The 16,260-nt window shown below is 30.1% G+C and overlaps 1 protein-coding gene across 1 annotated transcript; it reads right to left on the reverse strand.

Moving 5' to 3' along the window:
• Positions 1 to 202: 202 nt before the first annotated feature.
• LOC145614873 (bidirectional sugar transporter SWEET1-like) lies at positions 203 to 3,566 on the reverse strand. The gene is made up of 6 exons (XM_081669941.1): positions 3,381 to 3,566; positions 3,231 to 3,267; positions 2,759 to 2,854; positions 2,121 to 2,400; positions 1,406 to 1,525; positions 203 to 723 (listed from the first exon to the last, which is right to left on the reverse strand). The coding sequence occupies exons 1-6, from the start codon at positions 3,415 to 3,417 to the stop codon at positions 511 to 513; spliced, it is 783 nt and encodes a 260-aa protein (XP_081526067.1). The 5' UTR covers positions 3,418 to 3,566; the 3' UTR covers positions 203 to 510.
• Positions 3,567 to 16,260: the final 12,694 nt, after the last annotated feature.

Below are 16,260 nucleotides of genomic sequence, written 5' to 3' on the forward strand. Positions count from 1 at the left end.
TAAGAAGATCCTAATAAGTAATAATATCCCTTCAAACCTCTTCTTAGCCTAAACCTAGTATGAATGTGTGAAAATCATAAATTTATAACAAGATAACTTGTCTATCATGCTAAAAATTCACTTTTTCTAGACGCAAACCTTTAAAACTACCCGTTGCATCAGTTGTCAAGCAAAATTTCCTCTACATGGACATTAGTCACATTACAATTTAGCAACCGTTCTTATATTCATTTTGCCAATATTATTACAATTGGTATTGTCCTTTCTAAATGGCTAGCTTTTGCCATTTCCCAACACAAATTGTTTACACTTGCATTTGAGAGGATTTAACCTAACCTCAACACCTAACCAACCACAACCCAAAAAAAAAAAAAAAAAAAAAAGTAGAAAGCGAAAGATAACTACAAGAAAATTAAAAAGAAAAAAAAATTCTAAGGAAAATAATTGCAGAGGATCAGAATTTTTAATCAATGTGCTGTGCTAAACACAAGGTGACACGTAGACAGAATATTAGGCGTGTCCATTTAAGGAAGGTTGCGTGTTGGGCTTTACTTCTTGGATATTATTATGGGCCTGGGCCTTCCCATTTCCATTCAGGCCCATTTCAACTGCATGTTCTGTTGTAGTCTTCCTTTTTTCCTCAGGAATCTTGTTCTTGTCATAGTATATGAAGTAGAGGATCAATTGCATTGCTCCTAGTGCTGTTCCAAATCCATTGGGTACCTGCCCAAAACATAGGGAATACGAATATAAGATTATGATTTCGTGTTAAGTGAGTTGTCACATTGTCTTAAACTCTCGTAATCCACTATATATTTCTAAAATGGTCCCTTAGTTACATACGTTATTTAGTTTCTAGCATGAATTTTAACATTCTCTAACCCGACCTATATCCGATCTAAAACCGAGCATTTTGTATTGTTGCCTATGTAGATCTTTAATACAATCAGAAAACAACAAAGCAAAGTTGTACACATAGTGATTAAATGAGTGATCACCTTCATGCTCTAGGAAATTGTGGGCTCAAAGACTGTGACAAGGAACTACCATACACCCCTCCAAATTAAATAAAAAATTACTTTAATATTTGCTAAGAAAATATTCCATTTCAAGAGTATATGTCTATATGATGAAATATCTTTTTTAAGTAATCTGTAGCACTAACAAACTTTTAATGTAGCTTAATTATGAGTAATGACCCACATACCCCTCAAAAACAACAGAAAAATTAATCATTTTCTACCTACATTGTTATTGTTGTTACATAGAAGAGAATTCTAGCATTTCACATGAACTTGGTCTACAGTGTATAATTAGGGTACAGAAAATTAATTTAACCTATAATTAGAAATTATTTTACTAAACATTGCATATTATTATGATAATGTGATTATGAAATACTTACAGCAATATAAGGATCGCGGCCTATTAATCCGAAAATGAACCAGGAAGTACCACACAAGAAGCAGAAGAGTGATAGCAAGAATGGCATGTATTCCACACTCTTTGTCTTAATCACCAATCTCTGCATTATTAAGAATTAAACTAATTAATCCCAATTTCAATAAATACAGATTATATCATAGTCTTCAAATGCACAAAACTAAATAATAGCTAGTTATCCTTATAACAAATCTGATTGCACAAACGTAAGTCCTCTTTAAATTAAATGTACTACCTGCATTAGGTGCAAATCTTGAAGTACCGGGGTACGTCCTAATGTATAGTCATTCAATTTTCGAGTTTTGGATTCAAATCTCCTTTGGTGTTTTGAATTTACGCTTCTTTCCATTTTAATAAGACGGTCTACTACTTAATTACCGAAAAACAAAATCAATAATAATTAATCCACATATTGGGGATATGTAACCTCATGTCAACCTTATATCCTAATTATAGATGAATATCAACAACTAGCAACTTGTTACTGTCATCCCATTATAGGCAGAATTTAGGGTGGTCCAACAATTTTCCATTTCAAGACCCTTATTAATAACACACATTATTTACTCGTATTATAATGTGTAACTACTTAACCAACTTAACAGAACAATAACATTATTAACATAATATTACATTATAAGAAAAACGTAACATATAATTTAACAAATAAAACTTACCATAATAGAAAGAGGTGAACCATACATGATGATGGAAAACACACTAGCAGCAACACCACAGAAAACCTTCCTATTGTTGCCATGAAGAGCAAGGACTGAAACAAGCGCGACGGTGGCGAAAATCGAGAGGATGATAAGTAGTAGACCTCCGACCTTAAGCTTTTGTTTTCTTGGAGCCAAGATTAGAAAAACAATCACATAAACACTCTCAATTACTGCACCAGTTCCATTGATTGTTGTCACTAGGATGTTGTTAGGGGACACAAAGGGTAGTCCATACCTGTTATATGTTACATGATCATATAGTATATTAGTATGTTTCAACATTTTTTTTATCAACATTATTATAATTTGATGTAATTAATTAAGATCTATGTTAGATACTTGGTCATAACAATTTCTATTTTTGGTAAACTATTGGTAGATTAAAATGTTGAATTTTGTGACCAAATTCCATTTTTGGAAAGTGATATGCTAAAAGTGTAACATCATAGTACACATTATTCATGATTTATTATTTAATAACCACTAAAAAAAACCCATAAAAAAAAAGAGAAATTACAGCTAAAATATAGGGAAAAAAGTTATCTAAAAATTAAATTGAAGAAATTGTAGAAGATAAGAGAAAAGGGATTTACCAAGCAGAAAGGAGGTTGTTGAGCAAAGTCATAACATAAGGTACTCCAGAGAATTGCTCGGTTGATTTGTTCTTTATGATCCTCTTAAATGTCACACTGCAATTAATATATTTGGTACCAAAAATTTAATTAATTTCTCAACTAAATTCATTACTAGATCTTACTGATTGAATAAGACCCACATCATTTAGTTTCAGAAAAATAAGTATTTATTGGAATTTGTAAATTTGTCAAGAAAAGGACAAAAATGATTAAATAATTCCAAGAAAATGTGCAAATGAAAAATGAAATTTGCTTCATTTTTTTCAAAAATTACACAGAAAACAACAAAAGAAAGAAGAAACAGAGTAAAAACTTTTCTTTAAAGAAAATCTTCGAAATTAAAGGATAAGATTGTGAAAAAATGGAAACCCATTAAATTCTTGCCAAAAAATTCATGGGTTTTTAACTTTTTTTTAAATTAACAACATACACTGGAGCTAAGAAGAGGAACAGAGCAGTTGCATTTCCTGCAAGAAAACACAAAATTCAAGAAACAGAATTAAAATTGCTTCAAATTACAACAACAAAAAGATGAAACAATAAAAATTGAGCAACACTATTAAAGAAATGAAAAACCCACCAAAAACACCGAAGATGAAATGAGCAACATTAGTCATATTTTCTGTTTCTGTACTTAGAAGTGTTGACGAAAACAGGGGAAAAACAGAGGATGTTTTTCTTATGCAATATTCTAAGTTTTCTAAGGATAAAAAACTCGAATTATAAACTGGGTTTTTTATGTGAATGTCAAAGAGAAAGAAAGAGAGAGAAAGATTTAGTATTAAAGTGAGGGAGTTGGGAAATGCTAATGCCGTTTATATAGAGAAGTAGGAGAGAGAAGTGAGGAGGGAGAGAGAAAAAAGGGAAGGGTTTTAATTGGGTTTGGGAGGTAACTACTAGTATATCTTTTACTTCCTCCCTTCCCCCCCTCCCTTCCAAAAAAAAAAAAAAAAAAATTTTTTTACTTCCTCCGTTTCTTTTCGATGTTTTATTAAAACTTCGCTTTCCTATTGTATCAGGTTTTTAATTATTGTTTCGGTTGATAATCTTTCATTATATAACCTATATTTTATCCACATTTTACCTTAAACTTTTCCGTTTAATAAGTCTAACACTATTCTATGCTTACTTACCCCTCAAATGTCGCTTTAATTGGATTCTACGTCCTACTTAACTGACTAACACATTAAAGGTGTGTTCTGTTCACCTTATTTTCACTTATTTCAGGTGTAATAAGTTTAGATAAGTTCAGATAAGTTCAGTTCAGGTTTAATAAGTTCTAATTAGGACTACCCAAGTATAAATTACAACTAAAATAAGTTCAGATAAGTTCAGGTAAGTTCAGGTAAATTCAGATAAGTTAAAATAAGTTCAAATCAGTGAAAATCAGGTGAATAGAACACACCCTTAACTATACTCGATTTATTCACTGAATTTACATAATTTCTTTCACATTTTTCACGAAACACAGTATAAAGAAATGAAAGAAGTATAATTTTTAACCCGCATTTTTTTACGGGTTGGGATTATTAAAATTTGTTCTTATCATTAGCTGTTTATGTTTCTAGTCTGATTTGCAGCGTAGACAGTAATTGTGGACGTGTGGTATAGAGCCTGAATTTTGATTATGTCACGGTGCCTTAGCCTTCATGGAATCATGGGTGGTTTATTTGTCCAAATTATAAAAATAAAAAGGGATAAGATAGAAATAAATGATTGAAGATAACATAGAGGATATAACATTATAGCGTATATGGGAGCAATAATTTTATAATAAGGTTGAAATTTAATGCCAATTTGCTATTTTCCATTGGATAACATACTTCGGCTGTTTCAGTTTGTGAATTGTTTTGTGTTTTTGGGAGGAGGGCCTTGGTTGATAGTTTTTTTGAGAATCGGAATTGTGTAAATTTTTTATGATCTTGAGAGAAAATTAGTTTAGACTTTGGATGAAATTTAATCTAATAAGAATTGTTAAGGTTAAGGATGATAAGGTCTATTGTTTTGTTATAAGTTATAGGCAAGATTTTTGTGATTATGTTATTATAAGTAATTAAGTATCATACGTCTAAAATTCTAAATTTGAAATTCTAAATACATGGAAATTATGATGGTTAACTAAGTTAAAGTGAAAGAAATTAAAATACTTTTCAAGTAAAAGAATATACCATTTATAATAGATGAACATATCCAATCTTCTTTCACAAAATTAAAGAACGTGAGCTATATATATATATTAAAATACCAAAAAAATCATATGTATATATTTATTTTAATTTAAAGAACATACAATATATCATAATAAAGCATGATATTGTGATAACTTATCATGAAACAAGAATATGAGATATATTTAAATAACTTATTTTCACTTATTTCAGGTGTAATAAGTTCAGATAAGTTCAGATCAGGTTTAACCAGTTCTAATAAGGGTTACCCAAGTACAAATTACAACTAAAATAAGTTTTAATAAGTTTTAATAAATTCAGATAAGTTCAGATAAGTTCTGATAAGTTCAGATAAGTAAAAATCAGGTGAATAGAACGCACCTGTACTCCATCCCTCCAAACTATTCTTTCCCTAAACTAATTCAATTAGTAAATTTATCTATTTATTTCTTCAAATATTATCTTTGGTAAAAAATAAAGGAGCAAGTTAATTAGAGACATTATTTAGCTTTTTTTTTTTTTTTTTATCAAGGTGGATAAATATTATCGACAATTATATATTTATATTTTCGTGTGTATATTGAGCATTGTGCGACGATGCACAAGTAAAAGATATGGGCACATATAACTCTCTTAAATCACCCGTGATATAAGCTTGCATTGTTGCGTCTTGTATTCTACAGGCTATTGCACAAGTAGTACTGTAGTAGTGCAAGTTAAAGAGTGAACCCCCCCTCCAAATGTCAAATTGCATAAACTTTCTATTAATGTTCAACAATTTACAACAAATTTAAAAATTGTAACTTTTAAATTGTAGTTTAAAAGAGGAAATTTGGAAGTTGAAGAGAAAATGGGGAGAATCTATGATTAGTGAAAAACTTCTTATTGATTTTTATTTAGAGAGAAAATTGTAGTTTTTTTTTTTTTTGAATAGCAATTGTAGTTTTAGGAGAAAAAATTAGAGTAGTAAGCATGAGCAATAGTGAAAATAAACGATAAATGAAATTTATTAAATTTTTTGGTTTCACGTCTCTATTTATTTACTAACATTTTTCAGGGAGAAGGTTGCAACTTGCAACTCCTTGCATGCAAGTAGTTTTATAGTGACAATATGAGCAATTGTGAAAATGGGTAACCTCTTGAGTTTCGTGTCTATATATTTGCATTTTATTGAATACTTGTATACGAAATCTGATATAATAACGTTATTTTGTTTGGGCAAGTTGCAAGTTTTGGGTTCATGTTATGTTTTATGAACCTTGTGTTATTATATAGTGAATTAAAAACATGGGCAGAATGATGTTCTCGAGTGTATGATTTATTATTTGACTATCTTATTTGAGAGATATTCGTGGATATATAGTTTGTGTAAACAAAAAATACACAAATTATTAGAAGTTACCTTTCAATTTAATAATAGTAGACTGTTTAACTAATTAATCAATTAATTATATAGTGACAGAATATAGTACACGGAGACCTAATAAAGTTGTTTAGTTCACTTCATCAAGAAATTATGTACTGTGATGTGAAGTAGCGTGTGGACTAATTAACCTAAAACCAGCTATAGGATTCTTCGTCCCCAATAATGATTATTAACCTTTAAACGTGACAAGTTTTTAATTGATTTGCTAAACATGGAAATTTTGCTTCTGAAAAAAGTAGCCAACAATAATTGGAAGCCTAAACAATATTAATGTATAGTTAATTAATTGATAAACTTGTATTTTCTGTAATTATAGGGCCATCAAGCACCAGCTATCAATTGAACAATTGTGGAAGGAATCACACTAATCCTTCAATTACTTGCACACTATGTATGCCTCCTTTTTCCTCTTTGTTTTTGTTTCCTTATGAATGTTATGATCACATACTCACTAGCTCTATACTCCTCAATCTGTTACACAATACTTCGGCCTAGTGCTCTTCGCCGGATATTTATTGAACTTAGATTATTTTTGTTTCGCTTGAATTATTTTTATTGAATTTAATTATTTATGTGATTAAAACTTATGTTTTAGATTCTCTATTATACTTTCTTAGAACTTTTTATACTTATTACAACACACTTTTTTGGCACAGTAACGTACTATTTGAGAAATTGATTTGATATTGATAGAGGATAAAAGTTATAAGATATAAATAGTAATAACTTTATTAAAACTTTCTTCGCACCAGAGATAAAATAATATCAATCAATTTGCTGGTTTACATACATAGTCTTGGATCTTTTTTAAAGTATGTGCCAAATTGGTGTCTTGCTAATAAATAAAATGGAACATCCTCAACTTATTTTATGTATAGTAGTAGTTAAGAAGTACATTTTCACAAAATTAAGTTGTTAATTATAGCGAAACATTTTTTCTCCCAAAAGTTTGACACACTTTGTTTTTTTGTTTTATTTACTTTTTGACATAAGCTCAACAAAAATATGTTACCCTTGCAAAAATAGGTTAAGTAAAGCAATATAATAGAAGTTATTTTTGTATTTCAACAAATAAATTGAGTACCAAAAACAATATACAAGTATAATTATTGAGAAGAGTACAAAGCCTCAATTGACGAGAACATTTTTTGTGTTTGAAACTTAATTGTCATGTACCCTAATTGCTAACCCACATAATTAAGAACAAACACAAATTCCGATATTCGATATATGCATACGAAAAGTGCAAAGTATTACTCCGTATTGTATAAAATATATTCATTATATATTATATATATTTACATTATTGTGTTTTTATTTGTTTCGTTTATCCATTTGTTGAGATACCAGAAAATTTATTAAGATCGGGTAGATACTACCGTACTACTTTCACTACATATATAAACAATTGCTAATTTTAAACATATAAAAGGGCGTATTTTGAAAATAAGATTCCATGCTAGCTAGCTTTTGACAAGCTAAGTTATAAACTTATAATGGTACTTGGTACTTCTACAGTTCTACTTCCACATCGATCACATGTTCGTTTTAGACAGCTGCAACTTTGATACTTTAGTGTACAACACAACATTTTTAGGGTGCTTTGCACACAAGTATATACACAACACAACTTTAACCGCAAATTAGACGTAAAAAGTATATTATGGTGTGTCATGCATACTGCCATGCATGCATGCATTATGCAAAGATTTACATAACAGAGAATGTCTAATAGTTTTACAAGTGCACATTAATGCATGGTTAGTTATATGATCTGTACAATACTCGATCTATATTATAACTCTAAGTCCTCCTATTGTACTGTCCTAATATGAATATATGTCGACCAATTAACGTCAACACAAACACGCACGTACACTCAAAGGGCCAGATCGAGAGCCACCCAATCTACGGCTATCAAATTCTGTTACACCATGACGACTGTTGCCTTGTTGGTCTATTTGATTTTATCCATTCATGGTCTAAGGATAAGGGTATATATCCAGCCGGTACGTTACCAAACTATTCAACAGTCTTTTCTAGTATGTGTATATACTGTGTGCGCGATACGATACTTGGTGATTCATGAAATCACCTGTTATTAGAAAAAAATACAAGGTTAGATCAGACTATATATTAGAGCATATATTGTTAAAGGACCATCTCAACCAAAAGCTCAAGCGGATGATACCCAACGCTTAATATTTCCACTTGAAAGTGAGGGATGGATGAGATTCGAACCCGTGACCTTTATGTCACGCTGGCTCTGATACCATGTTAAAGGATCATCTCAATCAAAAGCTGCAAACTGATGGTTGAGGCCCAAAAATATGTTTTATACTCTATCGAACATATTCCTGGGCCTCAACTATCAGCTTAAGCTTTTGGTTGAGTTGGTCAACTAACATGGTATCGGAGCCAACATGACATAGAGGTTACGGGTTTGAATCTCATCCACCCCTCCTTCAAAGTGGAATTAATTCGCGCCAGGTACGAGAGGGCCACCCTATTTCACTTTTTTAGTTCTCAAAAGTTTAGATAAGTTAAGGTATTTAAGATAAGTTAGTTCAAGAAAACTATGTTCTACTTAGGGTTACTCATGTCATAATTGCAATTATAATAAAGTTTAGGTAAGTTCATATTAGTGATAATCAGATGAATAAAACACACCCTAGCTAAACTAGTAAACTACTATTATTAAGATGTGAATCAAACCAATTATTCACACTTAAAAAAAAAAAAATTCTTATACCAAGTACTTCTACACGTCTTTGAGCACATTTTGAAAAGTATGTGTGATCTAATTATAGTCATATAAAGTCATTACAAAATACTATGAACTTTACATAACTTTTACTTGTAAGTTTTTAACAAAAATAAACCGTGAAACATGTGAGTTTGGATATCATGCATAATATATGCAACACGTACTAGTGTGGTTGTGTGAAGAAGATAAAAGGCATTGTGTTGACCCTTATGAGGTTTTGATGTTGATGATGTTCAAAATTGAGCAAACTTCCATCTAATAAGGATTTTCTAGTGTTGTGATGTTTGCAGGTTCAGTAAGCGTTGGGAGATGAAGTAGAAACTGAGACAATGGAACTTTAGAAGATCCATGAGGACAAGTAATGACAGAAGAAGAGTTCCAGAAATGGAACTTCCCGAAGATTCTTAACAGGAACTTCAAAACGGGTTGTAACGACCTGGTTCCGGTGTAATGCTGGGGCAAGCCTCAACAATCAAGGATCAGTGCAAAGATCGAGATTTCAACCGAAAAAGATGGACTTCATAACTTATAGTTGTATTAAAGATAAGTTTGTTTTGTAGGTTGATGTAAACATGTTAATGGTTGTTATGCATGGAACTTATTAGAAATCAGATAAAGTTTGGCAAACTAATCAATTCGTAAAAGATAATTATAAGTTTTATGAAAAAGTATTTATTTGATTTTATCTTTTAAAATCTGTTTTAACTCGGTTTTATCTTTTTCATAAAATTCTATCTTTTAACTAAAACGAATTTGATAAAATTTGGTTTTAAAATAAAGCGAAATTAAATATGTTTTGGTTTCAGTTTTAAAGAGAAAAGATCAGATTTCTGTTTAACTTATCTTATTTTCGAAAACCCTACTTTGTGAGCTGAGGAACCTCTATAAATATAGAAGTAATCAGCAAAGCAAAATGAGAGTTTTAAGCGTGAAAACCACTTAGTGCTTAGAGTAAGTTTGCCAAAGGCTTAAGCTTCATCATTTTGATTTCGTGTTTCATGTGTAGCTTTCCATTTATGTGTTAGAGTGTGTCTTTGTGTTGTAATTAATTTTGGGGTGACGTTTGTGTATGAGTTTGAATTCTCTAAAATTTGAGTGGTAGCTGTGAGTGCACAGTGAGTGAAAGTAACCTGAGAGGTGTCTTGGGTCACCTAGGAAGTGTCCTGGGTAAAGGGAGAAAAAGGGTCCTAGGAAGTGTCTTAGGTCTTGTAGGAGGTGTCTTATCATATAGGCAAGTGTCCGTGGTGGAACTTGCAAAGCAAAGGTCTGTGTAATAGGTTGTACTAGGAGAGTTGCTTATTTTAGTGAAATTTCTTTATAAGTCCCAATAGGGCCGAGGTTTTACTTCCAGTTGGGCACTAGATGGTTTCCTTGTAAAACTTGTTGTGTGCTTTAAGTTCCTTTTACGTTTTAATTGTTTATTTCCGCTTAAGTTCCGCGATTGGAACCTACTACTATTCATCCGCCCTCTAGTAGTAGTTTATCTAAACTAACACATTGTTTTGAATTTACGATATAAATCTTGATAAGTTTATGTGAGGGTCTACTGGTCTAGAATTACTAAAACAAATTTTGTTCTTGATAGAAGTTTATGTGAGGGCCTAGAATTACTAAAATTTTCACTTGTTTGGACGATGATTGTTACCCAAAAAAAAAAAAAAAAAAAAAAAAAGAGAGGAGATCTAAATTAATTATTATGCTAAAGTCATTTAAAAAAAAAAAATGTTATTGTACAATAATAAGATTCATATTTTATAGACCAGAACTTTATTTTAATTTTCTTTTTCTTTTAATTGTGATTCCTAAAAGTGATAGAACTCTCTTGAATTGAATGGAAAGGTAGTTCACCTTTTATTTGTGTCCTCTACATTATTATTGTTTCTCGAACAAATTGGAAAACTTGATCTGTTTTCTAAAAAGTAAAAAGGAAATCCAAATATTTACAAAGGTAAAAAAAATGAGTGATTTTGAAGGCAATGTATTGAAATGAAAGATGACTCATTCTAGAACTACATTGACTGCTGCCAAATGTATATTGACTGCTGCCAAATGTTTACGCTCAATCGTTCATGCAAGTGTGCATGCAAAAAAATTCGATTCCAAGTGAGTTCCTACGTAAAAATGTAATGAAAAATGATCCATTATTCATTGCTGATTAGTCATAAAATATAATTATAGCAATACTAATAATATGAAGTATTTTTATTTTATAGAGAAACATGATGAACTAGTTGTGTATTTTCAAAATATCAATTTTTATTTACTACGAAGTAAGAGATAGGTTGAATTTTCATCTAATTTGATACGAAGTAAGAGATAGGTTGAATTTTCATCTAATTTGATATGGAGGAAATATCTCGTACAAATATTCTCCGTATATGGATTTTATTAAGATTAGGCATGTAGCTGGTACTAGAACCAAACATAGCTTTAATTGGTCTAGTGGTCAAGTTTTCATTTCACAACTAAGAGGTTGTGTGATCAAATTCCACTAGAGACACTTTGGGGGTAGGGAATAGGGATTCCCTTAACCTTCCACCCTACTTCTAAAGTGTCTAGCCCACTAACCCAAGTTAAGAGAACCTATGAGAGGTTCCGGCTTGATAGGGCATTTCTCCTTAACAAAAACAAAAAAAAATGTAGGTGGTACTAGAATGTGGCACGAGTTACAAGTAGATTCCACAAAACTCAGCCAACGTGTCAGGACCCATGCATGCAATTGCAAAGCCATTGCTGATGCTCCCATGCTTCATTCGATTATTTGATTCTCAATTGACAAAACTGCATAAACTGAAAAAGAAAAGGACTATAGAATGAAAGATGAGCAGGATGAATGAAGATTCTCATCATTCTATTGCTCCAAAAACAACCTCGGGCTTACAAACACGACCGTGCCCACCACCGCAACCAGCAATAAATCAACCGATTATAATACAGTACATGTACATCACTACCTGTTTCAAAAAAAAAATGTACATCACTACCTTTTGTAACTTCCTATACACTAAAAAAATATAATCAACCGAATTAATGTCAATTGTAATTCCGTCGAATTTGACCTTATCCATTATTATTATTTCCCGAATTTAATGAAATAGGTGAATTAAATTGACTACAAAGTTTGTCGTGGGGCAATTTAGTGATGTGATAAAATCTTAAAACCTCATTCAAACATGTGCACTTATGAATCGCTGGACATTTTATAAGACCTGTGACCTCATGATAAGTTGCTAGATAAGATAGATAACTCCCTCTAACTATATTATAACTTGTTCATTTTCATAAATATTTCGTCTTCATTCATATAAATTGTTCGGTTCAAACTTTTAATAACAACAGTTCTACGTACTCGATCAATCTGAACGAGGAAAATGGCTAATGTTTGCATGAGTCGATATGTGGAATGTTATTTTGGTTGCAATTAATTTAATATTTCTAGTTCAAATCTCAAGATATTGTTGTTCTTTTTTTTTAATTTAGCGGTGTTTATATATTTATTACACTTCTTTTTGAAGGGAGTATATTTATTACATTATATTAGTAGGAATAATGCATATAAAAAATTTTATCATTTTTTTTTCATAAGGCCAAGTATATCTGTATATCCCACATAGATCGATATTTTTACGGCACAATTGCTTATAATTATTAAATGCATTTTCTACATGGTACTCGTTTGAGTTTTAGAATTTATGAAAAACTATAAGCTCGGATCAGTATTAGTAATGCACTAATGCTTATAATTAACTTCGTGATTGTTAACCTTTAGGACATGTTCTAATTTACTGAATTGAGCTGAACTGAATTGAACTGAACTGAATAGAGCTGAAATGAATTGTTTATGAGAGAAGGAACTTAAGAGTTGAATTAAATTGATTGGAGCTGAACTGAACTGAACTGAAATTAAGCTGAAGAGTTAAGACCCTTAATTGTATGTTTTCCAATTTCTAAATAGAAAAACAAAGTGAAGAAGTTACACAAGAGTGGAAGTAGTGATCAAGAACTATATTATACAATTTTTTAATTTTTAATTGGGATTGCATGATATGAGAACTAGGCTAATCTATGTTTAGTTCACCTTATATTTGTTTATCTGATCTGATCTAAACTTATTTTCTCTAATAGCCTTAATCCTTAGACTGTGTTTAGTTTACCTAATATAGTTCAATCACTTATTTGAATTTAACTTAAATTATCTAAATTTATAAGAATTTATCTTGGAACCACTAATGTTATTTGAGTTTACGTGTCCTTAAATTTTGAAAAAATAAAATAAAAATAAAGTGAAGAAGTGAAAATAACTTGAACAAAACTAAGCCTATTTTTGTGAACTATATATTATTTAATGTAGCCTATTTTATTGTTAGTTTAATTTTTTTTTGTCAAACTTAATTTTTTTTTATCAGACCTATATAGTTGGATTTCTCTCTTGTGAAACTTATTTAAGTAAGCTATATGGGCTGAAAACAAAAAGGACCTATATAGTTGGATTTCTCTCTTGTGAAACTTATTTAAGTACTACGTAAGCTATATGGCTTGAAAACAAAAAGGAATGGTTAATTATAGTAGTTTGGTAATAAATGTGGTTTGGGTACAGTTGTTGGTGGTTATAGTTAAGTACATATTTACATATTAATATTACATGTAATAAAAAAATAGGACATGATCACCCATCAAAATAATAATCAACATGATTTGATAAAGCAAAAGTTCATATTTAAGTGGAAGGAAAGGTATACAACATATGCTGTAGTTTTTTTTTATAGCCAATCAATATAAATTTCTTAACTAATCACAAGAGGAAAGCGAAGAAGGGAAGACGTGACACTTGTTATCCATTAAATTCATTTTTTACTAACAACACAATTTATTTTACACGACCTCTAATAGAATACAAAATGAAATCAAGCAGGTCCATCCTTTTCCAAAATAATTTGGTATAGCTATCCTATAACTTTTTCTTGGATAGATTGTCCATTGTCACTATAAAAGTGAGGTGGTGGAGAAAAACAAAGAAAAAAAACATGTAAGCTAATCCAAGTATCTTTCCAAACTTTTGTATCAATATTCTATAGTATTGTGACATTTCTAATAATACTTTCCGAAATAATTGGCTAAAAACAGAATGCAAATGTACAATAATTACAATATTAATGCATTTTATAACAAATATTTTATTCATATGATAATGTTGTGGCAAAAATGTATTGATTCATACCAAGAACCAACAAAGCAAAATGATAATTGAAATAAAGCAAATTCCAATGTAAGTTGTGTTCCATTTTGCTATGTCCAAATCAACCAAAATCTATCAATTCACTGGTCATATACTCATATTACATGTGGTGCTATCTACTCTGACCGACCTACTAAAAATATCAACATTATTCGATTGAATTTTTGCAATTTTGGAAAATTTGGTAAAATTATGAGATTTAAATTGGTAATTTTTGAGCTAATTAATGGCTTTTTTGGGCTTGGCAGCTAGCACTCAATGAAAATTCTTTTTGCCCTCGCTAAAAAATGTCTTTTGGTGAATGTTACATCATAGGAATGCAATGAGTCAAAATAATAGCTTATAAAGTTATTAGCAATACCATTGAGTAGGTTGTTGCCAAATACGTATAAATTATCAATTTTTTCCGTTTTTTTTATTAAATGCATCACTTTTATGCATTACTTTCACTTTTAAATTTTAATCAATAAATTCACTCCATCTCTCTCATATCACATGAACCTTTTTTTATTTTATTATTTTTGTCTTTATCTCTTTTTATACCAAAAGTTGCGTAAAAGTCTGTAATTTAAAAAATGATACATCTAATAAAATTAAATGAAGTATAATAAATTGGGCCCTAACAATTTGCATTAGCAATAAGGTTTGGGTTGATTTTGGACTTAACAACCTTAGCCCCATATTATTAGGTTGGGCTAGCCTAGATCGAAATTGGCCAAAAAAAAAAAATATAAGGCAGATTTTTATTCAGCTTAAAGTATGTTCTCATGTATTATTTGGTCATTAATCTACGTAGTACACTACAGGATATGCGCATATTCTTAGGTGCATACTCATGCACCTAGAAATAGGTGTAACAACAGCATAATATGAACATTAGCTTTTCAGAAAGTGAACATAGGTGTGTAAAAAATATGAACATTAGCTTTTCAGAAAGTGAATATAGGCATACAAATGTGTGATTTTCGATTTCTTATGTGGTGACGTTGTGGTTAACTTCGATTGATTAGGTTATACTATCTTCGTTAACATTTAGTTGCAACTTTGGGGTATTATATGAGAGACATAAAATATTCCATAGTTGCAACTAAATGTTTAAGGAGGCACTATATGATTTTCTTAATTCTAACGAATTGAATTTTATCTGATTTTCTGCATTTTTTTTAATCAATGAACATAATCATGCAAAATATAAACATATGCATAGATTCTCTTAAATGTGAACATTAGCTTTTCAGAAAGTGAACATAGGCATAACAAATATGAACTTATGCATTTCAGAAAGTGAACATAACATTTCAAAATATGAACGTAAGCATTGATTTTCTTAAAGTGAATATAAGCATTTAAAAGGTGAACATATACGTAAAAAAAAATGAACATAAACATTTAAGAAAGACAACATATGCATAAGCAAATTTAATTAATATTTCATGAACAACACTACATATTTACATTATGAATATTTGAAATTATCTATGAACATATAAAATATTATTATGAATATAATGCATTTAATTATGAACATAAAAATTTAAAGAAATAAAAAATAATATGATTATGAAACATATGCATTATAAGTATTAAATGTTTATTTTTTTTACATGTTCATTTTTTATTATTTAATGTTCATTTTTTTTCATGTTCGTATTTTTTTTACTAAATGTTCATATTATTTTACTAAATGTTCATTTTGTAAAGCGTAGTGTTGATTTTTTTTTTACGTTGTTGCAAGGGTACACCTTAGACTAATTGCAGTATATGATCAACTAGTTTAGTTGGTTAAAGTCTTAAGAGTTGGTACTTAATACATAAGATCAAATCTCGTTTACATCATCACTAAGGCGAATTCACTATGGTAAG

The sequence above is a fragment of the Chenopodium album genome, chromosome 25 (assembly GCF_948465745.1).
Source record: "Chenopodium album chromosome 25, dcCheAlbu1.1, whole genome shotgun sequence".
NCBI lineage: Eukaryota > Viridiplantae > Streptophyta > Magnoliopsida > Caryophyllales > Amaranthaceae > Chenopodium > Chenopodium album.

Bases quoted from the DNA above. Each gene is read 5' to 3' on its own strand.
- LOC145614873 (XM_081669941.1), bottom strand. From the start codon at position 3,417: ATGACTAATGTTGCTCATTTCATCTTCGGTGTTTTTG. The intron at 2,855-3,230 runs GTATGTTGTTAA...TATTAATTGCAG, and splicing joins TTCCTCTTCTTAGCTCCAGT to TGTGACATTTAAGAGGATCA. The intron at 724-1,405 runs GTAAGTATTTCA...TGTTTTGGGCAG, and splicing joins GCCGCGATCCTTATATTGCT to GTACCCAATGGATTTGGAAC.